General features: G+C 39.6%; 2 protein-coding genes and 1 long non-coding RNA gene across 5 annotated transcripts in view; 2 read left to right on the top strand and 1 right to left on the bottom strand.

The window, feature by feature from the left end:
• Nucleotides 1–838: 838 nt before the first annotated feature.
• Nucleotides 839–7,209, bottom strand: LOC101848340. 2 transcript variants are annotated; one of them, XM_005094452.3, is made up of 3 exons: nucleotides 7,100–7,209; nucleotides 2,838–3,214; nucleotides 839–1,216 (listed from the first exon to the last, which is right to left on the bottom strand). In XM_005094452.3, the coding sequence occupies exons 2-3, from the start codon at nucleotides 3,043–3,045 to the stop codon at nucleotides 1,056–1,058; spliced, it is 369 nt and encodes a 122-aa protein (XP_005094509.1). In that variant the 5' UTR covers nucleotides 3,046–3,214; nucleotides 7,100–7,209; the 3' UTR covers nucleotides 839–1,055. The 2 variants fall into 2 exon arrangements, with proteins under 2 accessions (XP_005094509.1, XP_035824672.1); XM_035968779.1 differs by lacking the exon at nucleotides 7,100–7,209 and adding an exon at nucleotides 7,071–7,094.
• A 415-nt stretch (nucleotides 7,210–7,624) lies between these two features.
• LOC101848186 lies at nucleotides 7,625–12,098 on the top strand. Of its 2 annotated transcripts, none has more exons than XR_004858345.1 (4): nucleotides 7,625–7,898; nucleotides 9,241–9,510; nucleotides 10,044–10,133; nucleotides 11,194–12,098. It is a non-coding gene; the product is annotated as an uncharacterized LOC101848186 (long non-coding RNA). The 2 variants fall into 2 exon arrangements; XR_001184705.2 differs by having other exon boundaries at nucleotides 7,630–7,898; nucleotides 11,224–12,098.
• A 13,233-nt stretch (nucleotides 12,099–25,331) lies between these two features.
• LOC101847943 (EP300-interacting inhibitor of differentiation 3) overlaps nucleotides 25,332–25,909 on the top strand; it is a 29,994-nt gene continuing 29,416 nt past the window's right edge. The window contains exon 1 of the mRNA XM_005094451.3: nucleotides 25,332–25,787. Within this exon, the coding sequence (XP_005094508.1) occupies nucleotides 25,637–25,787 (151 nt within the window). The 5' untranslated portion in view covers nucleotides 25,332–25,636. The remainder of the gene's footprint in view (nucleotides 25,788–25,909) is intronic.

Below are 25,909 nucleotides of genomic sequence, written 5' to 3'. Positions count from 1 at the left end.
AACGCCCTCATCAAAGCAAAATCGGTTATAGCAGAGACAAAGGCTCGTTAACAATGTGTAAAAAGTAAAAAAGAGAGAGAGAGAGAGAGAGAGAGAGAGAGAGAGAGAGAGAGAGAGAGAGAGAGAGAGAGAGAGAGAGAGAGAGGGAGGAAGGGAGGGACGGGGGGGGAGGGGGGAGGAGAGAGAGAGAGAGAGAGAGAGAGAGAGAGAGAGAGAGAGAGAGAGAGTAACGCAGTGATGGAGCAAGCCCACGCAAGCCACACCACTGCAAGCACACACAGCAGGTGAAGCAAGAGAGGGCTGCGGTGTGCTGCAGACTTTGATTTAGCCCTAAGCCTAGTTACACGAACGTATAAGGTGTCATGTACCCCTGTTCGTGGGTACTTATGGCAAGGGAAACTACCCATGAATAAGTACAGCTGGATTAGTCCACAAATGCTTACTTCCCTAGTATTTCTGGTTTAACAGGGATCTGATATAACAGGAATTTTTTCTCTGGTCCTACCATCCTTGTTATATCAGGTTTCCACTGTACTTGTATTTATTAAGACCTATGCAGTTATACCAGACAAACTGCTTTTCAAAGAACCACAAGCCAATATCTTATAATTATGAACACACCACGTATTTCAATTTGGACAACGGTAGTCGTAAAATGTTGAAATTCTCCACTCTGCAAAATTGTAAGCAAAAGCTGACATAAAGTTTTGTGAAACATTACAGAGAAGATAATCTGAAAGGGCAGAAAATGTTTTAAAGTAGAAAAGAAAATCAGTTCTCAATCACAGAGTTGCTGACATAATAAGCCATTTAAGCATACCAAATATAACAAAGAAGTATTCTTTACCTAATTTATTTTTTTCTTAAGCTTTGTTAATTAGAACACCAACATTCAATCTAAAAAGAATTTTCTGAAAAGAAATCCAGCATCACTAACAAATTTATTAGAATATTTCAAACCTGTGAAGCCTTTCACGTTCAAACAAAGAATAATGGAGTGTACTTCTTCATGCTGAATATTATGTCCGACAGAAGACTCTGCAGCCTCTCCAATCTTATATATCCTTGGTGAGCCTCAAATTTTCGTTGTCTGAAAAATCCAGCCCATGCACTGATATCACATTGTAATAAAATGCCTGTTCTTTTCCAGTTGCCATGCACACAGAAACAATGTTGTCTTTGACATCATGATTTTTCAAGCACATGTCACGGGCACCTAAAAAAACAAAAATCACAAGATGGATTAAACTAGGCTGCTGGCAGTAGCCTATGTAAAGGGCACAACATCTTCTTTCTGCTTTACAATATAAAAACAGGACCGGTACTTTACTGAGTCACATCGAAGTTTATTAGAAAGAAAACTTTCCGAGCCATGTTCTATAAAATTGTAATATTCATGACTTAATAGAAAAATAACCATCCAAACCAGTTAGCAATCAAATTCAACCAGCAATGAAAGAGAAGAAAAAACAATTTCAAATATAAACACCTCCTCCTCTAACAAAGGAGTCAATACAATGCTGAAAGTTTGAACCGATATATATTCTAATCAATCAGAGTTGGGATACTTGCATCACTGATTCTGTTACCTGCTGCCATAACTTTAATTGTTACTTCTATTTAATCAACCATAGTTTCCATTAAATGTTATTTTACCCTGCCTCCATTTCTTAACTTATGAGAAACACATCTTTGAGCAATGGAAAAATTAAAGTTTGGAAATGGACTTCAGTCTCCTCTGTTAAGCATGTATGAATTATACGTAGGTTTTTATACAGCACAAATAAATGTTTGAGCTTCTCTACAACTGCTGGCTAGGCTATAAGCTTTTATCAATTAGACAGTCAAATAGAAATCAGCAAATAAATGAAAATGAGATATTGTGAACCTATATAGTAGTACACTCTGTAGTGTAACTATTATCTTGCAGAAGACATGTAAATAAAAGAAATTCCACTACCCCCAGGGCGGTGCTACTGACTGAAGTGTCTTTATTCCATTCCCAAAGGGGGGGACATTAACATCTCGAGTTCTTATGGACAGTAGAATTGAAATTGTAAATGGGCCGATTCATCAATGTCATGTACATAACTGTGCCTGAACTGCAACAGAGAAATGCTGCTTTTTCTTTCCTCATCCTTACTATCGTCATTTTTCCTCTACTTCTTTTGTACGTTTGTCACACTCTTGTGACCTGCTTTTTCCGGGGTGCCTTGATAGTCGAAGCAGACTTAATTAGTGCTGTTGAAGCTAGAGAGGTGACCAGAGTAAGTCAGAATCAATAAGGACTTCTCTGTTGACATCCACCCCTTGGCGCTCATATGACCTTATGCAGTTGCCAGCACCGTAAAACCTCTACTAAAACTAACTGAAAAAGAAATTCCATTTTTGAAAACCTTCTCCACTTGGGAATCAAACTAAGGAATCAAACTCATGTTTTCTACATGCAGCAACAAAGCATCTAACCACTACACCACAGATGATGGTGTAAAAAAACGATGATACACAAACATTTACAAAATTAATTAAATTAATTAATTAATTAAATGAATAAATTAAAAAAAGGTCAAATTCAGCTTGTTACATATCAAACATACATTTTTAGCTCTGCAATTAATACAGTAAAAATGGACAGTCAAAGTTACAAGAAATATTCTTCTGACAAATCCTTGTGGAAGAAAACAGGCTACACAACAAAAATACTATACTGAAAGGGTAGAACACTAAAATAACAATAGCATGTGAAAACAAACATCACCTTAACAATTTTTTCTCTCCCTCTTTTGTCAATTCAAAGAAAAGGGTAACAGGTTAAATTAAGGTCTCAATAAACTTACCTTTGCTTTCTTCAAACTCAATGTACACATATTTCTTAAGACCATCCAGAAGCATTGTGTCTTCCTTAAAATTTCCAGTCCTGATACCTGGGGCATCAAAGTAATTGATGTAGAAATCTTTGGGCTTTTCTGCATCTTGTACTTGTACTTTGATAACTCTGTCAAGACAATTTGAGTCATTCTTGTGTTCCTCTGGAAGGTTGGCCATGTCCCCACTGCACCAGTCAACTCCATCTTTGAAGCAGATGCGAGAGACTATGGCAAACTTTAAAAAGAGAAAGTATATATCATATTTTTTCTTAAACGCCTTTCAATTGAATCAGTTAAATCCACTTATGTGATCAGCCCCTCATTCCAGTATTCTTTGCCAAAGAGTTCTGAAACAGAAAGAAGAAAAAAACATCATGAAATTAAGAAGGGTGAGGGGGTGGGGATGATATAATAATAATAATAATAATAGATAATAGATAGCATTTGTATAGCGCATATCCCCGCTCAACAGCAGGCTCTATGCGCTTTACACTATATTATTACCCCAGCAGACCATAGAACACTCCGAAACATTCTCAGCTTCCCGGGAAGCATACAGAGTGCAAGCAGCTGATTAAGCGCTCAAACACTAACAAACTGACAAGATCTTTCGCTGTCTATAGCCGGGTACCCATTCCCACCTGGGTGAAGTGAGGAAAATTCGTGTAAAGTGCCTTTCCCAAGGACACAACGTCAGGTCCCTGACGGGATTCGAACCCACGACCTTACGGTTGCGAGTCCGAGAGCCTAACCACTAGGCCACCGATATAAGGGAACCACGAATGAAACAGGTAAACATTTCAGGTTGCTACAAAAAGGAAAAAACACAGCAATGATATTTTGGAACTTGGTGAAGCAACATGGAACCAATCGGGACAATGCAGATTTTCATCAAGGAAAGTAAATCTATAAGGGACATAATATGGACAACAGTGCAGCACACACAAAAAGAGTAGCAATCTTTTGTAAGTATGAGCAAGAATTAAAAGCCTTCATTTCATGGGAAGGACAAGTACCAAGACTTATCCCACTTCTTTCACGACAAGGAAAAAGCAAACAACATGACTATCATTCAGTGTTATAAAGCATCCACAAATAATACAGAGAAAGTAAGTAAAGATTGATTCTACTATCAGCTTCAAAGTATTCTGGATCAACATCCGGCAAAAGATGTCAACTTCCTGATGGGAGATACGAATGTAAAAGTTAAAACTGACAACACTAGATTTGATGTGATGGGGGGGGGGGGGGGGGAATGGGACTTGGAGAGGCAAGAGACAACGTTGAAGGATTCAAGAACATTGCGCATTGAACACATAATGATTGGAGAACTGCACCCCCACAAGAGAAACCACAAGGCAAAATGGATATCAGCTGACCATGCCAAAAAGAACCAAATACAGTCAAACCATGTTAGACAACCCCCTGCCAACTGTCTGAGTTGTGCGAGCCTTATTGAACTAATACAAATTTACTCTGCTATGTTGCCAGCGAACTGGCTGCCAAAAGATACGCACACATGTTCTCATGGTCTAGAGGTATGGTTTTCGCCTCTCAATCAAAAGGTTTCAGGTCCGAAACTTAACAGTAACAGCCGCAAAAAAATATATATATTTCTGTAAGATTTTCTCTATTTACCTTATTTTCCTGTTGCCTAGTCATGTTCTGTCATCTGTTTTCATTTCCACTTTTTGTTCTTAAAAATGGAGATACAACAGGAAAGCACTGCGAGGTCGCGATGTGTTGATACTGATGTAGTATAACACGGATAGGTCATACTCAAAATTACACATCTGTCGAACTATGCCTGCGGTCACAATTTCTTTTCTGCTTTTTCTTTGTAAAAGTTGTCCCTCGAAAAACGGATCCCTCGAACTACTAAGGCCGGTCCCAACCAATTTGAGTTATCTGTGTTATACTGTATTCAGCTTTTTAAAATCGCTACCTGTAAGTCCTTAGGCGAATTAAAATATTAGACAGTATGTGTGCAAATTAACAGACCCCAACCAAATTGTCAGCATCTAAGATCTAAGATTCTTATTCACATTCATCAACAGATTGAAGATGGAGGGATTCTACGATTCAAGTTCGTGACAAATGGGACGTATGTACACCACAACATATAAATATATATATACTGTACAGCGACCTGAACAAGAAAGCTCTATTGCAAAGTCTATATTTGAAGAAAAATATTCCCATAAATCATAGATATCTACAGGGATCTACATGTACATAGATTGATCTCACTGTCTCTGTGAAAAGAGGATGTGCAAGAGTGCAACATACAGTTTTCTCAAATATGGACAAAATGTGAAGCAGAAACAATCCCACCCAGACAGCATTGTACCAACTAAAGGGCAGAGGCGGAGGCTCTACTAATGCAGCAAGCATTATCAGGGATGCGATAGCCAAACGGCTTACTATGACAGATGTCAATACTGCAAGCAATCACTGTCAAAAAGCTCCCAAGATTGCAAGAAGTAATGAAGGGCATCCCATGCCTCAGGATCAAGCTGAAAAAAGTCCCTTTGCACAGGTGGTGTCTTGGGAAACAAACTGGCAGACAGGATTGCAAAACTGGGAGCACTGAAAGAACAGCCAGACAACAGCATCAGCTATCCAGAAAAGATCCATCCAGAAAAGTAAAACCTCATACTTTTACCTTCAAAGGCATCGCAAATAACAGATAAAACTTCCCTTTATCATGAGCTGCCCTTCCAAAAACAAGTATATATATATTATTCTCCTCAGACTCAGAACACAACACACTGACTCAAACAACACAAGAACAGATGTTTTAAAATTGTACCGTCACTAAAATGCCATTGTGGAGAAGCTGACAAAACTGTGGAACACATCCCCCACGCAGTGTGCTACACACACAGTCCTTTAAGATATGAATTTAAATGTGGCCAAATTATCACTACATGAGAAAGTGGTATTCCTAAGCCAGAGGAGAAACTAAGCAGGATGGCCTAATATTTTGCAAGATCTACCAGTCTTCAAGCATATAATGCCATCGCCAAAAAGAAGTACACAAGGTAGCATATTGTTGGAATGCTATTTTTTAGACCATTGTTCTTTGCAATCAATAAGAAATGTAAGCCCTTTAACTTACTTTAAGTTACTTTAACTCCCCCCCCCCCCTCCAACGTAAAACAAATCTGAGCAGGGTCCCTTATTTTTTCCCCATAATTTGATGTTTTGCAACCAGAATATTTTTTAAATAATTGATTTGCAACAGTTTCAGCGGCCATATGTATATATATCTATACATATTTGCAGCAAAAAATAACATGGCCGTTATTGACCTCCAAATAGTTCATCTGTGAAGTAAAAATTTACCTCTCGTGGCCTAGAGGTTAAGGTGTTGGCCTCTCATTCAAAGGTCCCGGGTTCGATTCCGGGTAGCGACCGGAAAATTTTCTTCTCTAAAATTGTCTCCTTTCACATCCTTTCCTGATCTCTAACAATGTGCTGTTGTCTGCTTTCATTTCCACTTTCTGCCCCCACCCCCTCACCTCCTTTGCCCCCTCCTCTGGGCTCCTGACTCTTTCTGCAGCCTTTCTACTGCTACTCCTTGGCTCCTCCTAACTGCTGTCTTTCTGCCAACCCCTGATCTTCTGGTAGGAAAGATCTACACCTAGCCTTCTCGGACAAGGGCGAAAAATCTCGGAGGGCCCGTGTGCAAGTTGCGCACGTTAAAGATCCCTTGGTGGTCTAAAATCGATAAGAGTAGGCTTCGGCCGCCACCCGGGCAAAATTCAAAATTTTCTACCAACGAAAATGTAGGGTGTTGAGCCTATTTTTAAATATTTTTTTTATTCGATAAAAATTGCCAAACAGGAGAAAAAGTGACAAGTTTCTTTAATTTATTATTTTTTAAGCGCCTGATTTTGATTTCACAACGTTGGGTCTCATGACAATGACATTGTGGAAATTAAAACAAGACCAAGCAACATAATATTCTTTGCTTTATAATACATTATGTAGTCTATTAAGATTTTGTTTCTATTTGAATCTGCTTTAACTATTCGGAGATGTGATAATAATTGATATTTAGCCTAAATCTAATTATGAAATAATAAACACTGGAGTTGGGGTATTAGATCTACGACATATTGAACAATATTGATTAATTGATTAATAGACCTATGAATTAAAGTACGCATTAAAGTACCAATATAATTAAGATTCTACTTATTCTGAATTGTTCACAAGCGTCATACCGAAGAAAGGAACGGGTAGGGGCGGCTGAAAAGGATAGTCGAGTGTCTCTGCCCAATTTTGATTTTGAAACTGAAAACTGATATCGCGGTAAGGTTTCATTTTCAGTTTACTGTTTCCAAATTCCATGAAGGAAGTGTCTACGTACTCCCCGATTGGGGTCTACGTAGTCATGGTGTCTAGGTGGACCCCAAGGAGTTTAGAACTAACTTTTTAAGGTGCACCACGGAAAATATGCAGGGCAAAAAATACGATGTTTGGCGAAAATTTTTGATTTTTAGCTTTATATCCGATTGGGTACTTCAACGTATTGGGAATAGATCTGACGTGTTACTTTTACCAAGAACACATTTTTGAAACACGCTGTCAATCATTTTAGTAGGTACCCCCCTTTCAAATTACGTGCAAATTTTAGACGTAAAGAAAACTTTTGCTTAGTTGATCCATTCATTTTCTACCCTGACAACCAAAACAATCTAGATATAGTAGATCTTCTGCTAACGAGTTCAGCGCGGAGGTCAGACTGAACTTTCGTCGAGTCAAGGACACACGCTTCGGTTTATTTATAGCTCCAACGTTTTCCCATTAGCCAAAGAGTTTCCAGAAAGCTTTCAATCCCAGAATGCAACATATCCGCGTGTTTTGTCACCCGCGGTCACAGAATTCTACAGTCTACAATGTGCCCGCGGTCAACACATCTCCGAAGCTCCGGGTTTTCGTAAGCTTCTGTCACTTGAAAAAGGGGGAAGAATAACTGAAATTCTTCAGCTTTGACAATGTTTCAACTGATATACAGTGCAGGTAAGAGTATATTTCATTCCTTGGTGTTTTGCCTTGAACTTGTTTAGCCTCACACGATCGTAAGTTGTAATATCAGCTGCTTGCTGACCTCCTACACGGTCTAACTACTACTACTCTAAGTCTAAGTTAGTGCGAGTCTCGTAATGGCCTACTAGAGAATTAGGATTAGGCTAGGACACACTACTGGGACTAGCTTATTTTACGAACAGCATTGGCAATATTCAGGAGTTCATTTCATGAACTGAATGTTGGAATTAGTTTTAGTTTAGGGAGAACTGATGAGGAGTATGAGCAAGTTTTGGAATGGAGATGTGTGCATTTTCGGAACAAGTAGCCTTGTCACGGTGCAAAAGCTGTGAGTTTGTGGACCACTTGCAAAGCCACATGAGCTTTGACCTGCTTTGACATTTTATCGATCGGCTGACCTAGATCTAGTAGAACAGACAAGATTTTAACCACATAATGCCACATTCCCTCATTTCTACAGTCTTCAGTAGTTGTGCATAATTCTTTTTTCTCTATGACTTGACGTTGCTAGCCCAGTTTGAAGTTTCCGGTTTTCCTTCAATTATTTTCGTACTGAGATCTAGATTCTAGATCTAGATCTAGATTCTAGATCTAGATCTAGATCTAGAAATCTAGATCTAGATCTAATCTAGATCTAGAATCTAGATCTAATCTAGATCTAGAATCTAGATCTAGCTAGATCTATCACTGGGGCGGGGAAAAAATAAATTTAAAAATAAAAGCTGAAAATCTTCAGTTCCGGACTTTAGGCACAAGTAGATAAGATTAGATCTTTGTCTCATTAACTTGTGTGCTCTGTTTTGAACTTATATCAAATTACAAGTGTGTTAATTAAACTGCTGCTCATCAGGGTTAGATCATGAATATATACGATTACAAGTTTTATTTGGCCATGCTATAAAATCTTATACAATAGTTCAATGGGAACATTCAGCATTTATTTGTAATGTGGACTTATTTTGAACTATATTTTAGTTTACTCCCTTACACCACAATTCATGGTAATCGCACCCAATTCCTTCTATCTATTCTAATTCTGTTTTGTGGTTTTTTGCGGGAGAGGAGGGAAGGGGGGGGGGGCATTCAAATTAATAGCAAAACGATGTTCAAGAAATATGTAGATATACCGAATTGATATTTTGTAATGAGTGCTCTCAGTTTTCTTGAGGTACTCTAACATTGGTGCCTTTAGGATAAATTACGTAGTATACTAGTAGTGATTTGTTGCCAAATTCTTTTCTCTCTAGCTGTTTTTTTTTGGCTTTGTTTTACCAACAAATTGGTAATTCACTAATCTGCTTGTGTATTTTCCCAGCTTTGCTAATCTATGAAGGCCCAGCTGACAACTGATAAGTTTGACTCTTGACTGTAAATCCTCAAGCCTGAATGTCAGGTCAACTACAGTGGCCCCTCTTGGTAAAGAGAGCAAAGCGTGTCATATGGGGTTGCTCACTCCAGAACAAGATGAGGAACACCTCACTCATTGGTGATGGAGATTCAAAATCATCCCCACTGTATTAGGCCCTCAACCCCTATGATTCTATACTCAGAAGGAGGTGATGTGTGTCATCCATGTGGCAAAAGAGTAAGTCAAAATTGATTTTGATTCTTACGTGTCATGAGAAATCAGAGTGATTTATTTCGGATACCCGATATCTCTCTCAGAAAAATGCCTCACTAATACTTAGGCTATACTTATAGAGTGATTAGTTCATTGAAAACAATGTCTTATTCAATTTAAGTGAAGGGAAGTAAAAGGCAAACAATAACTGCACTTTTATATAATTGATACTGATCTGATTCAGATTACATTCAGATTACAGATTAGGCCTAGTATTAGTGTGAGAGATAATACACCCCTTTCCCTCCATTTAAACCTATTTATGCTCATCAACTGTGCTTCAACTCTTTTATCAGCAGCTGACACAAGTAAAAGTACTGTGATTGAAAATGTAATAATAGTTTGATGATAGAAAATTGCATGTTTGGCTTTGTTTTCATTACTGTTGAACTTTGTAAGCCTGTCACTGGTGATTTTGTTGGCTTGAAAAAAATACTTCCAAGAATGAGAGAATGGTTCTATGAATGAAATCTGTTTTGTATGTCATATCATTTCAGTCTCAGCTCTGTACTTTGCAAAATCTAAGAGCCATCGAGAAAAAGAGAGGTGTAACGCTTGGAGAGAGAGCCTTTGGCATACTAACTCAGGTACCGTATTTGAGGATAAGAAATTTCACTTGACTATCCCCTAATTTTCAAATTCCCATCAATCAACAATTATTGCGCTATTCCCCTCAAGCAAAACTTAGCCTGTTTGTAACCTAAGATATGATGGATGTTTGTTCATTTTTTTTCTTTTAATGGAGAAGGAAGCAAGTTCTCCTGGGACCTACGGTGCTTGTCAGGCCTTGTGAAGCATGAGGACCATAATGATGAACGCCGTGTATCATATTTTGCATTTGGCATACTGCTTCATTACATGTATTTCATAAAACTAATTGCAGATTCACATTCAGACACATTTTTTGGGATATTTCCAGAAATGTTATTTCCTTTTAGAGAAAGTAGAATTTATAAACTGAGTCTAATCATATATGCAACCAACCGCTTATCTAGCGCTACTCTTTGTCCCTGGAGATCAAAATCAACAACTGTCTGGTGAAGCACAAACTGACCCTGTGTAATGAAGGGGTTAGTGCCCATTGTCTTGTAGGCCCGGACTTCATGCATTCACTCACTCTCAGACTCAGACAAGTGTGTCAGTGGAGAAAGGGAGAATGTCACTAGGCCCTAGGCTAGGCGTACACAGTTGCTGAGTCGCTGGTGTGTAGTGTGTAAAGTGTGCACTGTATGTAGACGGTGCACGCAGCACCTCTGGTGGCCAAGAGTGAAGGGGTTTGGAGGAAAATTAACATTAGTAGGCTACATTTCAGGTAGGGGGCAAATAGTAGCCTATGTTTATAAAGGCGTTCCTTTTCGTGCATTGGCAAAACCTGGTGGAAAGCTGGGCTTGTAAAACAGGTTGGCAGTTTTGCAGGATTTGAGTGTATATATTCTGCTTTCTTGTCCTTTTTGGTTTTTTGTTATAAATGAAATCGGACTCTTATCAGCTGAATTTTTGTGCTTGGCATCTGCATAAATAACTCCCTGCTGCTTAGAGTGTTAAATGGGTTTTTAGTCTGCAATTACAATTTTGCCATTGAATGCGTTGCCAGCTTCTGTCTGCAGAGGATAATAACAATACCTAAATCTTATGGGTTTTTTCCAGGTTTTTTTCTCTTCTATTCTTTTCAACCAGGAGAAGATTGGATGTCTCCAGTCCTATTACACAAAACCTCTGAGGTTGTTCAACTCTTTCCACTGCTAATGTAAGAAGCAGTGGTGGCCACGTTGCTGCACAGCACCAGCACAGATGGAAACCCACATCATGACAGATGCCCGCCTACTAGTGAAAACAACTGGTGCTTTTACAGTACATGTATAACACAGACAGGTCAAACACAGAAGACTCAAAATCACGCATGCATCTGTAGTACTGTGCCTGCGGTCCCGGGTTTTTTTTTCCTTCTTTATCTTTTAAAGATATCCTTCGGACTACAGATCCCTAGAACTACGGATGCCTCGAACTACTGAGGCCAGTTCCAACGAATTCAAGCTATCTGTGTTATACTGTACTTTTACAAAAGGCATTACAGCCAAAGAAGCACAGCACCATCACACAAGGGAAGGCTTTCTACCCACCTCAAACCCCCTCATTTATGAAGCCTGTGCACCACAGATGAACTAATGGAGATCAAGTACGCGCCTGGCGTGACACAAAAATAGAATGGGAGTTTCCATAAGTTCACACCTGGTTGAAGGGCCCTAAGACGGTCTTTGTGACCAAACCAAGAGTAGAAGCAGCCTTTGCTATCACTACTGCAGACTGGAATTTGGGGGCCCTTAGCACCCATACGCTTATGCCATTTCTAAAATTGCAGGTCTCAGCCCGAACCATGGACAGTGGCATCAGAAGGGACTGTACCCAAATATAGAGGGCAGAGACTAACATAGAGGGTGCAGCTAGAAAAACAGGAAAGGAACCATCTTTTAGAGGAGGAAAATTGGACCGGCAGATGTCTCTACTGCCCAGGAAGAGGGACTGATTAGGAATAAAAAAGTCCTTCAGCAATTTATGGCTGTGTTTTCCTCTTTTGGCAACTTGGAGTTGCATGTTTTTGACAAATTTCCCTATATTTCTTCTTTTCAGTTAATACTACCACTAAATTGACCTCTCTGTTGCATGACTACCTACTGTATTTTGGGGTGACTTTTTTTCTTAAAATTAGATATAAAAGAATTGGGTACATTGAGAAATGATTAATTGTCTTTATACAATTCAATTCATGCTCCTATCTGTTTTGGTTAGAAAGTTATGACAAAATCTGTTCGTTTTTTCAAGTTTTCTCAAAACGACAAAAATTAAGGGGTATGGGTTGCGTCCCGGACTCTCATTTGAAACTCAAGTGGAGGATTTCTTTTATATTTGGCCTAACTATGTAAATATGAATTTTCTGTAATCTGAAATGGGCTTTTTCATATATCTCTCACCGATTTTGAAAAATGCAGTTTCGAGTGCTTCAGTTGATGTGAAAATGCGAAAATTAACAGAGTCAAGCAATAGCTATGACGTTATCCTCAATATCTCTTTATAGGTTTCAAGTATCAAAACAAGCCCATTTAGGATCACAGATTTTATTGCTAGTGTGCTTATGGGAAAATATAAGCACTTTAGTCAATAAACTGATTAAACGAGAGCGCGGGCCGGATTGAGTCAAAATTGCTTCTGTACCCCAAAAACATGAAATATTTTCAAATTCCTTAAAGAAATATTATATTTTGCTATTTGAATTTCATTTTGAACTCCTGGAGTGTTTTATGATCACTCTGAATGATGCTGGTATGTGTTAATAACGAAGTTAGAAATATTAACTGCCACCTACCCTTAATCTCATTGGGGTCCACCTAGACACAATGACTACGTAGACCCCAAAGACCCCAATCGGGGAGTACGTAGACACTTCCTTCCGTGAAAGAAATGAAAACTGGTGAAACTGGAAAACTGCTGATGGTGAGCTGCTGGGCCGTGAGCCAAATCCAAATGAATTGTACTCCGAATAATCGGATAATTTTCCAAGACACAAAAACTATTATTATAATCGAAATAGAGACTATAATAATTATTATTAGAATTCGTTTTTGGTTTGTTTTGTTGTTTAAACACAATCATTTCTCTATTATTCTATTAGTTTGGTAGAGAGGTTTATTAATCTCTTCAGAACCTTGAGAAATTGTCTTTCTTTTTGACTGTGTTAAAGAAAGCAGTACTGAGTCTCAGGTATCAGTATTTTGGTATCACCAAAGATTGCTTTTTATACCTAGCAAGATAGTTCACTCGGCCAAAAAAAAGTGTCCGCGGAAGTCCGTGCATTATTGAAGTGGGCAAAATCCGGATAATCTATCCGAATAACCGGATAATTAGTCATGAAACATTGTCCGAATTCAGACTCTTACTTAACTCACTTTCCTGACCCGCTTGCCGAAGAGGGTGTACTCATTTGTCGAAGTGATTCTAACCCATTTGCAGAAGCGGTTCTATCATATTATTTGCCGAAGAGGTGCACTAACATATTATCCGGATTTTGCTAAAGCGACCCATTACCCAGCTCTAGCATTGGTTCAGATGTCGCTCAAGGAGATTAAAAGATTAGTTCTAAACTCATTGATGTCGCTGCGGTCTTTGTTTTGAAGCTCCCTTTCGTTTCTCCAGAAGAAGAATAGATAGGAATAACACAACACCCCCCTTGCGCACCAGCTGGTCCGGTTCGCTCAGTGCGGAGTTTTGGGTTTATTTTATTTTTATGACCTATCGCTTCTCGTTTTAAAGCCAAATCAAACAAAGAAAACAATCACCCCTTCCACCTGACGAGGATTTTTGTCAGCGTAACCATATAAAAAGGCTTTATTCCGAAATTTTAATTACAATTTATACAAAAACTTGATAGTTTCACTTTGATTTTTTTCCCACAAATAGGGTACGGTAACTGTTCGCAAAGCGGGCGTTTTTTCGAAGAGGGCACCACTTGATTTTGAGGCTTTGGGGACACTTTTTTAATTGGTTCCATGAAGTATCTCCTTTTTTTCATACTTCGTTTAAAAAGTTTTATAGGCCCTATACGCTTCGATTCAGTCAGTGAGAAATAAACCACCTCGTAGATAAAGTGCTGATGAAGAATTTAAAAGGTTTTTATTTTTTAGCCTATATCACTATTTTTTACTAAGATTTAGTATTGAGTCTCATACCCAACCGTGCGCGTCCCCGGGTGGTGGAAAGGGGAAACGCCTCCAGATATGGAGGTTAACTATTAAGCAGTCGCGAACCAAATGGGAGATGTTCGTGGAGAGTAGAGGAAAACCCTGGTGACACAGGTGTTTCAATAAATACCTCACACACTCGAAGAAGGGACCATCTTGGCGACGGGAGGCGCCATAAATCCTACCAAAGCCCCCACTGCCTTGTGGGTTGTCAGAGAATGACAAAGGCTAGCAGAGAAAACTGTACAAAAACCGGCAGTAGGCAACGGGAAACCGCTGCTGTAATATCCCAAGAATAGTCATGGAAAAGTACATTCATTTATCAGATAACATTGTTAATGTGGTTCATGATCCAGCTCTTCGAACTCCCCGCTCGGTAGGGACCACCACGGGCAGCAAGTTGCGCCTGATCACTGATCGTCATCCAGCTACTGGCTGCAAAAATAAGCAATTTAACATAGCCACCTGGAACGTGAGAACAATGTACCAGAAAGGCAAATTAGATCATATAGAGCAGGAAATGGACTAGATTAAGCTTGTAAGGCCTTTCAGAAGTTAAATGAGAGGGGACAGGCTTGATTTAAAAAAAGGATCCAAAACAATTGTATATATTCAAGAGGAAAAAACCCATGAAAGAGGAATCGGAATTTTACTTGACAAAGCAAGAGCAAAGAGCATTAAAGGTTTTTGGGGAGTGTCAGAGAGAGTCATCGTGGCTAAATTAGAGGGAAAACCTTTTGACATAGGTTCCATGATATGAAACACCTGGTTTGAAAATCACACAAGAAAACGATACACTTGGAAGAGTCCTGGCGATAGAAGTAGAATTCGAATAAACTTCATGCTTATTTAGAAACGTTTTAGAAATACAATTAAATCGTCTAAATCACTGCCAGGAGCAGACTGTGATCGTGATCATGTACCAGTCACGTGTAACATGCGGATGAGACAGAAGAAACTTAAGTTAAGTACCAACCAAAATTTGACATAGGTCTTTTAAAGACAAATCAAGAACTGAAAAGCGATTCTCCATAGATGTAAGCAATAAATTTAAAGCTTTGAAAAACATTACTAAATCGGAAGAACTATGGAGGAAAATGAAAGACTCAATAATGGAAGCTGTGGAAGAAAATACCCCCCCCCAGCTAAAAAAGCTAATAAAACATGGATGACCCAGGACATATTAAAACTAATGGAAGACAGAAGAAATGCAAAATCAAATTGGAAAAGTACAACATCTTAAACAGAGAAATTTAATAACGAAAAAATGCAACGAAGCAAAAGAAACATGGATAAATGATCAATATCAACAAATGGAGAAAATCCAAAATAAAGACAGCAAATACATGCATTCCAAAATCAAATGAGTAGTGGGATAAAAGGATGCTCAAATACAGGATGCCAGTTGGTCAAAATACATAGAAAAACTTTTCACAGATAATAGAGGAGAAAAACCGGTAATAAAGAATGACATAAAAGAACCACCAATACTAAAAGCACAGGTACAGGCTGCCATTAGGAAAATGAAACAAGGAAAAGCCACAGGGCCAGATAATAATATATTCACGTTGAAGTGAGTATCGCACTTGAAGAACGAGGCACTGAAATAACAACAAAGTTCCTAAATGCTACAGTGGAAACCTGATATAACAGGGATGGTGGGAATAGAGAAAATGTCCTGTTGTATCTGATCCCTGTTAAATCAGAAATGCATTTGTGGACTAATCCAGCTGTACTTATTCATAGGTAGTTTCCTTTGCCACAAGTACCCACGAACAGGGGTTTTGGCACCAACTTTCTCCTTGCCTCCTTAAACCACATCAGAAGAGCCTGGTCCACAGCATCTGCATCGGCCGGGTAGTCTCATCTTCTTTCGATCCAGAGCGAACTTTGTATTGGAGTATGCTGCCTCTATCTTCTCTCTATCCTTGATAATGGTATGAATCGACCCTTGTGGAATGTCGAACTGACGACAAATCTCTGCCAGTGAAGCTTGCGTTTTGTCAACGCCCTGGACAATTTCGTATTTTTTGGTCAACTGAAAGGCATTTTCTCTTGCGCTTGACATCGTTGGTGACAGTAGAAACATTACGCGTGCGTGTTGCTAGGTTTCGGGCTAGATCGAGGTCTGCAGCACACCGCAGCCCTCTCTCGCTTCACACGCTGCGTGTGCTTGCAGTGGCACGGCATGTATGGGTTTGCTCCATCACTGCGTTACTCTCTCTCTCTCTCTCTCTCTCTCTCTCTCTCTCTCTCTCTCTCTCTCTCTCTCTCTCTCTCTCTCTCTCTCTCTCTCTCTCTCTCTCTCTCTCTCTCTCTCTCTCTCTTTTACTTTTTACACATTGTTACCGAGCCTCTGTCCCTGCTATAACCGGTTGATCTCCAATGGGACCCTATTATTGCCGATAACTTTTAATAGAGACAAAGAGTAGGAAAAATCGGGGATTTAAAAAATCTCTGTTATTACCGGACCCCTGTTATTACCGGGCCTGTTATATATGGTCTCCACTGTATTTATGACAGCGGTGAGATCCCTGAAGATAAGATGAAGTCAGTTTTTATAGCTTTACCTAAAACACCTAGTGCCACTGAATGTGATATATATGCATAGAGAACAATTAGGAGTCATGTTACAAAAATATTGCTGCGAGTAATAATGGGAAGATTGAGAAAAAGTGTAAGACCAGAGATATCTAAAACGCCGTTCGGCTTTGTTCCTAACAAGGGTACATGTACCAGAAATGCTATATTCACCTTAGCAGTGTTAATGGAAAGATGCTTTGAAGTTGAAGCACAGAAAGATCTGTATTTATGCTTCATATATTATTCAAAGGCGTTCGATAAAGTTAGACTCGGTGAGCTAATTAAAATACTGGAAAAGCTAGACATAGATGGAAAAGATCTAAGAACTATCAGGAATTTGTACTGGAACCAAAACGCTTCTGTACGAATTAATGTAGAATACAGTGAATATAAGCAGATTAGGCGAGGAGTGAGGCAAGGATGTGTTAAGTCACGGGACCTCTTTAACATGTAGGCCTACAATGAAACAATCCTTAAAAACATAGAAGAATGTCCAGGTCTCAAAGTAAATGGAGAAAATATTAATAACATCAGGTATGCAGATGACACAGTTTTAATACATGTAGATCTAGCAGGCTCAGAAAAGGACCTTCAATAGCTTTTAGATACTGCTGTAACAGAAAGTCAACGTAAAGGATTATTGATGAATGTAAAGAAAACAGAATCACTGGTAATATCCCAAAAAAGTAGCAAATCCTAGTTGCAATCTCATTAGTAAAGGTGACTAAAAGATCAAACAAGTCCAACAGTTTAAATACATGTATCTAGGATATATGATAACATCTGATCGCAAATGTTCTACAGAAATGAAACTGAGAATTACAATGGCTAAGGCTAGTTTCAATTAAAAAATTAACCCAATCCTGAAAAATAGAAACATCTCAATGAACACCAAAAGAACGTTTTGAAATGCTATGTTTGTTCAACCCTACTATATAACTGCGAATGCTGGACAATAGCTAAAGACAGTGAAAATAAAATAGAAGCAACAGAACTGCGGTTTCTTAGGAGACTGCTAAGAGTATTGAGGAAGGAAAAGAAATCAAATGAGGTAGTGCTTGATAAAGCCCACGTGGGACGCTCAATGTTAAAAACAATCTCAATCAGGAAACGACAAATGCAGTTTTTGGGACACCTGAATAGACATAACGGTCTTGAACATCTAGCTCTCACTGGCAAAATTGAGGGCAAGCGAGGAAGGGATAGGCCCGGAACAACATACTTAGGGAACCTAAACAAAAGGGTAACAGGGAAAGATCAGGGAAACGTAGCTTTTTTTTTTAGAGCATCCGAGGAATGAATGGAGAACCATGATCGCCGATGCCTGTCGCGGATGTGGCACTGGATCATGATTATCTCTATCTCTGTCTAATTAATAATAGGCTACATTTATTTGTAGATCTAGTAGTAGAAAGAACACTGTATTAAATTACTATTTAGTAATCTAGATAGTACGTCACGGTGCCCCTGTAAAAAAAAAAAAATCAACAAGTACAAGGACCAAGCCTCGCCTATCGCGTATGAGAGAGAGAGAGAGAGAGAGAGAGAGAGAGAGAGAGAGAGAGAGAGAGAGAGAGAGAGAGAGAGAGAGATCATGCCTAGCCCATTGCTTTAGCATGAACGCCTTCACACAGCTCGCCAAAAAAAAAAAAACACGGTGGACGCCGCGGCGCTTTTCCCTTTCGTCAACCCGCAGCCACATCCCGAATCCTCAGCCACATCCCAACCTTTGGCATGGGTCAAACTTCAATTTTTATAGGTACATGTAGTTACCGGAACATGTATTAGGCGAAGTGATGTGCCGTGATAGTCGCAATAGAGAGATTGTTTTGGTCTCTCTTTACTCATCACCGCGCGAATTTATTGATGTTTTTCCCTGGACTCTGCGTTTACTAAAATCTCAAATCTAGTTCGAATCTAGTTGCAGGTTGCAGATTAAATAAATTGCACTAGACTCTAGTAGTAAGACTTTTCTATTTCGCTACTTTAGATTTAAACCTTCAAGATCACAAAGGCCAAGCCTAGGCTTGTAAGGCGTCATTGTTAAAAGTGTTGTTTAGCACAAAGTCTAAGAAGTTAGCAAACCTAACATATTTTTTAACGAAATGAAGTTTAATTTGACTTTTATATTGTCAATAAGAGATCATGTTTAGTCATCTATTCATCTAAGTAAGGAATAAAGCGAACACAGGTTCAAGATTGTCCTAGTGGCTCTATACTAGATCTAGAAATCTAGATTCAGTGGCACCTAGATCTAGATCTAATACTCATCCCTCTTAGACTATATTAAAGCACACGAGAGGAATATGTTCATTCTCAGACAAAAACATAGTAAATATTTCTAGATCTAGATATCTATATATATTCTAGGCCCAGTTTACATAATATCTAGTATCTAGGCCCCATGGGTGTGACCTAGCCTAGATTTAATGGTGATCTAGATCTAGTATAGAGTCACTAGGACAATCTTGAACTTGTGTTCGTTTTATTCCTTACTTAGAAGAATAGATGACTAAACATGAACTCTTATTGACAACATAAAAGTCAATATTTCGTTTGAAAAATGTGTTAGGTTTGCTAACTTCTTAGACTTTATGTTAACAACACTTTTAACAAAACGAAGACTTACAAGCCTAGGCTTGGCCTTTGTTATCTTGGAGGTTTAGAAGAATAAGTAAAGACAGAGTCTAGGGGGAAAACATCAACAAATTCGCGTGGTGATGAGTAAAGAGAGACCAAAACAATCTCAGTATTGCGACTATCACGGCACATCACTTCGCCTAAATAATACACATAATTATGTTCCGGTAACTACCTATAAATAGATTGAAGTTTGACCCATGTCAAAGGTTGGGATGTGGCTGACGATTCAGGATGTGGTTACGGGTTGACGAAAGGGAAAAGCGCGACGCCGCTGTCGAATGGGGCCATCGCGCAGCAAGGCGAGAGAGGGGCATACTGTAGGCCTATCTAGTGCCTATAGTGTACAACTATGATTGGTTCAAAGAGAGGAGTCGAACCATCCTGTTATACAGAATCTATTGGTATCACCAAAATACGAATTTTCATCTAATAGATCTAGACGGTTAGTCCTATACGACTTTTTCATAATAAGGAGGAATCATTGTTGTTTTTTAAAATGTAAAAATTCTTTTTTTTTTTCTCCATTATTTACACCCCCACCAAAACAAAACAAAAACAACCCAACCAACCAACCAAACACACAAACAAAGGGAAAAAAACACTTGTGCGATGTCGCATCTGTAAGCCTCACAATTATTTCGAAGTGCGTATTTGAAACGCCGCGTTGCCATTAGCCCTGGGCGTTCTCAGTTTTTTGAAGGCCGAGGATTAGCACAATAATGCAAGCACCTTACATAACCTCCTTGGCCCCACCATGCTAAAAAAAAAAAAAGCTGGGTGTTGGAATCAAAGACCGGGTACACACAGTCTTTTTTGGAATAGTTTTGTATTAGATAAAACGCCGAAGCCCAGATCACGGCTCAGTGCCCGCTTACGCGTGATTTCCAATTTCCGGTCGGCCGACAAACTCAACCTGTTGAATGCTGAACTGCACGTTGCATGCAAGTTGATCTGACGTTTTCATAATCAGACGATGGATGAACCTTTACTGAAAGTTGGAGATGAATTCTCCTTTTAGGATGACTTTTTTGAAGCTGTTCAATAGATTCAGAATCTACCAATCAGCCTTTTATGAAGATTAGGAATAAAACAGTGACTCAAGCCAACAAGTTTAACTCTTTGTCTCCGGCAAGAACAATCGTTGAAAAAGACCTAGATAATCTAGATCTAAGTTTCTTTGAATTTATAGGAACAAAACAAACGTTCTAAAAAAAAAGGCGGAAATAATGCTGATTAAGTGACCTTAGTCACCCACTGACATCAGAATTTCAATTATCGACCTTCAGTAAACGATACATTTCCAAGAAAAAAAAGCAAGAACAGACAGATATATGGAAATTCATTCGTTCTAACTTCAGTGAGGTTACGGAACGCACAGTGCTACAAATGAAACAGAGAGAGAGAGAGAGAGAGACAGAGAGAGAGAGAGAGAGAGACAGACAGACAGACAGACAGACAGACAGACAGAGTTTCTTCTTCTTCTTCTTCTTCTTCTTCTTCTTCTTCTTCTTCTTCTTCTTCTTCAAGACAAAGAGCCCGTTTCCCGCACAGTGCAGTCTCCCAGGCTTTACATTGTTTATCCCCCTGGCAAACCAATACATTTTTTAAAAAAAACTTGTTTGTAACTTCTCAACTCTTTGGGGAGCATACAATACCGATAGCCATGTAGGCCTACTCATTTCTCACCTGAGTCGAGTGACCAGTGAGGTAAGCAGGGTATTGTGCCTTACCTAAGGACAAAATATTAACTTTATCGCAATACACTGATCGTAGGTTCTCCAAAGGAGATAGGTAGGGCCTAAGGAATTACTGTAGAAATACGTTGTACTGAACAATGGGCCTAGAACAGTAAGTGCGCGCAGAAATAAATATTATGTAGGCTATGGCGACACTGCGGACAGGACATAGGGCCTACCGAGTTGCGCTTGTTACTGTTATCTACGAGAGGTGAACTAGACTACTTTTGTGCAAACAATGTCAGAAACAAATATAGTCTGAGCAACACCAATGGACATGCTGACCTCATTACACCGAATCTAAGTGACGAATTGCTCTGATTTTTCGCATGCGCCTATATGATTTCGAAAAGACCTTAAATATTTCGACGTGCATATCCAACAAATAATATAAAGAGGTGCTGTCCATATAATCATAGTAATTAATTGCTCATTAAACTCAACACCTGGGGCTCTCATGGTCTAGAGGTAAAGGTGTTCACCTTTCCAAAGGTCCCAGGTTCGAATCCGGGTAGCAACAGAAAATTTTCTTCTCCAAAATGTTCTCCTTTCACGTCCTTTCCAGCTCTCTATTATATACATTATATATATATATTATATATATATATATATATATATATATAGCAACGTCCTGTCGTCTACTTTCGTCTCCACTTTCTGCCCCCACCCTCTCACCTCCTTTGTCCCTTCCTCTGGGCTCCTGATTCTTTCTGTAGCCTTTCTACTTTCTACTGCTTCTTCTGGCTCCTTCTTACTGTTGTCTTTCAACTTTCAGCCATACCCCTGATCTTACCCCTGATATAATCAGTGGCGGTGGGTGAACAAAAATTTGGGTGGGGCTTAGGTTGCGTTCACTTCTTTACCACCAAATAGCAAGCAATAAGAACAAAACAGTGGTGATTTTTCCATACTCACGGCGAGCCACGGCATTTTGAGAACCATTCAAACGAGAAGAGTGACCTTTGTCTTCCTTCTCTTTGTTCTCTCTTTGTTCTAGGCTACGTTAAATTCTTCTGGATGCTGGGGACGAAATCGCTTCGCCTCCAAACTTCTTTAATTAATTTTCATCTGATGAAAAAGTTGCCTCAAAAGTGTTTTGATGTAATGAATAACTGTTAAATCTCAGCGACACACACACACACACACACACACACACACACACACACACACACACACACATGCATACACAGCACTCCTCGAGCTCAGAGCTGGATTAGGCCGTGTAGTCGAGGAAAGCAGTAATTAGCAAACAGTACCTTACAAAGGTCCAATGGGAGCGTAGGTAACTGTGTCACTGGGGGAAAATGTGTCGTAAACGTTCACCCCATTGTCAGGGCAAGGACAGCGCGAGCCCTCTGTGCAGTGTTATTTTTTTTCAAGTCTTCTATCTTTTTTAAAGATGGGTTTCATTAACGAGGTTCGTGGGAACGGGCTCATCCTTTCCTCAGACCTCAAGACATTTGATTGGCTGTTAGGTTACTATAGTTGTAAGCGGTGGCAACAGCGATTGGATAAACTAGCAAGCCGTCAAGTTGATCACTCTGTGTTCATAGCACGGGGCTTGTCAGAACGCGGCGTTTTGATTAGCACGGGAGCTATTGCAGAACACGACGTTTCAAATAATTCGAATTATTTAATTACTCGATCCCATCAAAATATATGGATCTAGGCTAACCTTTTTTGTTCTTTTTTTTTTTGGGTAGCCTAAGTGTTTTACGGCGCTGGCAACTGCATATTATGAGCGCGCGGGACACTTTAACTTTTTTCAGTTGGTAGGAAATTTGGAAATTTGCCCCGGGTGGCGACCGAAACCTATTCTTATCGATTTTAGACCACCGAGGGATCTTTAACGTGCGCAACTTGCACACTAGCCCTCGCCGAGATTTTTCGCCTTTATCGGAGAAGGCTAGGTGTAGATCTTTCCTACCAGAAGATCAGGGGTGTGACTGAAAGACAGCATAGAAGGAGCCAAGGAGTAGCAGTAGAACGGCTGCAGAAAGAGTTAGGAGATCAAGAGGGGGCAAAATGAGGTGAGGGGGGAGGGACAGAAAGAGGAGACGAAAGCAGACGATGGAACATTCTAGAGAGCAGGATAGGAAGTGAAAGGAGACAATTTTAGAGAAGAAAATGTTTCGGTCGCTACCCGGATTCGAACTCGTGACCTTTGAATGAGAGGCCAACATCCCTCTATAGGCCACGAGAGCCTCCAGGCTAGCCTTGCACGGAATGGATGGCTGAATGTAAAAGAACAACAAAAGATTAGATTCTAAAATTCTTGGTCAACAAAAAAATCAATTAATAATAAGTGTCACGACATGGTTAAATCAGGCGTTCGTCAATTTTTGGGCTTATGGGATTGGTATCAATCTTAGAGTCTGTTCATTTGCCTTCCCTTTTGGTTATAGAATATATCCATCTATTATGTTGAATAGAAGTCGAAATATTTGCAATTGAAAAGGGACAGGGTCGCCTGATTTCAGAAGTAAAATTAGCGAGAAAATGGCCGCCAAAGTTCCATAAATTAAATTACATCCCGTGAGAGTCCTTTGAAACTGAAAATTTTCATTTTTTGTGTGCCTTTAATCAATGTTTTTCAGAAAAATCTACACAAAAATATGTTTTAGAATGGATGTAAAAGAAGCTGAGCCCCCCACAAAATCGACAATAATTGATAAACTCGCCAGAAAAATGCTCATATCTTTGATTTCACACAAAAATTGTACTAAGATTTGTAGATGTAAACATGAACGCACCCAAAAAGCAAATAGAACCCCCAACCCCCCCAACCAAAAAAAGAAAATGGGAAAAAAATTATTCTTTGGCCCCAAAATGCCGATTTCTTTAATTTCATAATAGGCCTAGATCTAGGCCTTCTCCGGGGAGGCCGTATATCCAGGACGATTGGCTACGGCATGGAGGCCGGGGTGGGCGACCTTATCTTGATAAGCTCGCCTCGAGACCGGTTCTTATCTTATCGAGGATCAATGTGAAAAGCGTCAATTAAAAGCGAAAAGCGGCGACAGGTAGATGCTCTAATACTAAAACGTATACAGGTGGTGGAACATTTTTGCATTACGCTTTTGCGTGCCGATAGTGTAATAGTAATGTGTGTAGTCTGTAGTGTGTAGCCGTTTAGTCTGTCTAATCTAAAATGGTCTGCACACCATCTGAAGATCGACATGTGTGTGTGTGTGTGTGTGTGTGTGTGTGTGTGTGTGTGTGTGTGTGTGTGTGTGTGTGTGTTTGTGAAATTAATTTTCTTTTATGTTTGTTTAAACATGTAGAATGAGAACGGTGTCTCTTGTAGGCTATCCGATGCAAGTGAAGAACCAAAGTTATCCCACTTGTGTGTCACGGTCTGTATTTCATGGTAAAATGCGAACGTAATTCATTTTCATGTTGACGAATTGATACACTCTGTCACTGATGTGATCTTCCTTTCTTACAAGAGCCGATAAACTCTCACAACAAAGCAGCAACAACAAAAAATACATTGAATTTAAGTAAGGTTCCATGTAGGCCAGTCTAGTGAGTACTGCGCGAGAATGCTCCATCACCCGCACCAGCACATTAGTCTATCGCCGCTTTTCGCATTTACCCTCCGGGAACGCGGTAGGCCTCCAATGCCGAGGCCAATCGTCCTGGATATACGGCCTCCCCTGAGAAGGCCTAGTAATAGGCCTAATAATAAATTAAATTGGAAGTATACATTTTATTTGCAAAGGGAAGTAAGCCGTGGCCCATGCAGGGACTATGGCTTTTAACGTCCTTGCCTTAGGTCTATTGCACAGAATTCTGAGTTCTGTGGTCTATTGACAAGTGGATATCTGTGCACTGTGCTATGCAGTGCGGTGTTGAATCAATTTGCGTACCAAGTTAATCACTTTGCTTTTTATACGTTTCTACAGTCGCTTTAGATAGTAGCCGAGGCCCTATGTCATCTGTTTGCAATTTATGACAAATTCTATATTAACAAATTATTATTCATTTCGAAGTCGAGAGAGCACGTTATCGTAAAAGAATTTCCATACAGGGGTAGAAAAAGTGATGCAATACCGACATCAAGGGAATAAAGCGAGGGAACGATTCTAAAAATCTGGGAACTGGGAAGTGGGAACTGGACTGGACACTGGACTGGACTGGGAACTGGGAACTCTTGAAACCACAGAATTCTGTGCTTGAAACTGAAAGTTGAAAAGTGCGAAGTAGGCTACTGCCAAGTGCCAAGTGCCAGTCAGTGCCACCAGCCTCACTCCTCACTCACTCGCCACTGACACTCAGCCAACGACCAAATTATGAGAATGACCTAAGCCGTGAGAGGGGTCGCGAGTGGTCATTGAAAATAGGCCTGAACGCCTAATTGTTGTTTTGGTTTTTTAATCAACACCAACTAAAATGGCGGTAAGCAAGGTTAGCATTCCTGGTGGAATGTTTGAGTCTCAAGAACAAGAAGATGAAGTGCAGCGGTCCATTTGTAATCGTCAAGATGAAGCAGAAAGACGACAGATTCGAGAGGGGTACAGAAATTTTATGGATGACCTGACAGGTAAGAAATGGAAAGTGGCTTGAAGTCGAAGTTCTCGCAAGATCAACTCCTCCCCTCTTCTCTCTCTCTGTCTCTTTCTGAATACTGTCTATCGGTGTGGACGATCAAATTGACCAAAACAA

This window comes from Aplysia californica, unplaced genomic scaffold (genome assembly GCF_000002075.1).
Source record: "Aplysia californica isolate F4 #8 unplaced genomic scaffold, AplCal3.0 scaffold00082, whole genome shotgun sequence".
In the NCBI taxonomy this organism is placed as follows: domain Eukaryota; kingdom Metazoa; phylum Mollusca; class Gastropoda; order Aplysiida; family Aplysiidae; genus Aplysia; species Aplysia californica.
Note: the sequence above shows the minus strand (reverse complement) of the source record. Positions and strands in the feature narration are given on the sequence as shown.

What these genes read in the sequence shown, in the direction of transcription:
- LOC101848340 (XM_005094452.3), bottom strand. Translation starts at nt 3,045, where the DNA reads ATGGCCAACCTTCCAGAGGAACACAAGAATGACTCAAATTGTCTTGAC. An exon ending in TGAGTTTGAAGAAAGCAAAG is followed by an intron (nt 1,217 to 2,837) that starts GTAAGTTTATTG and finishes TTGTTTTTTTAG; the next exon opens with GTGCCCGTGACATGTGCTTG.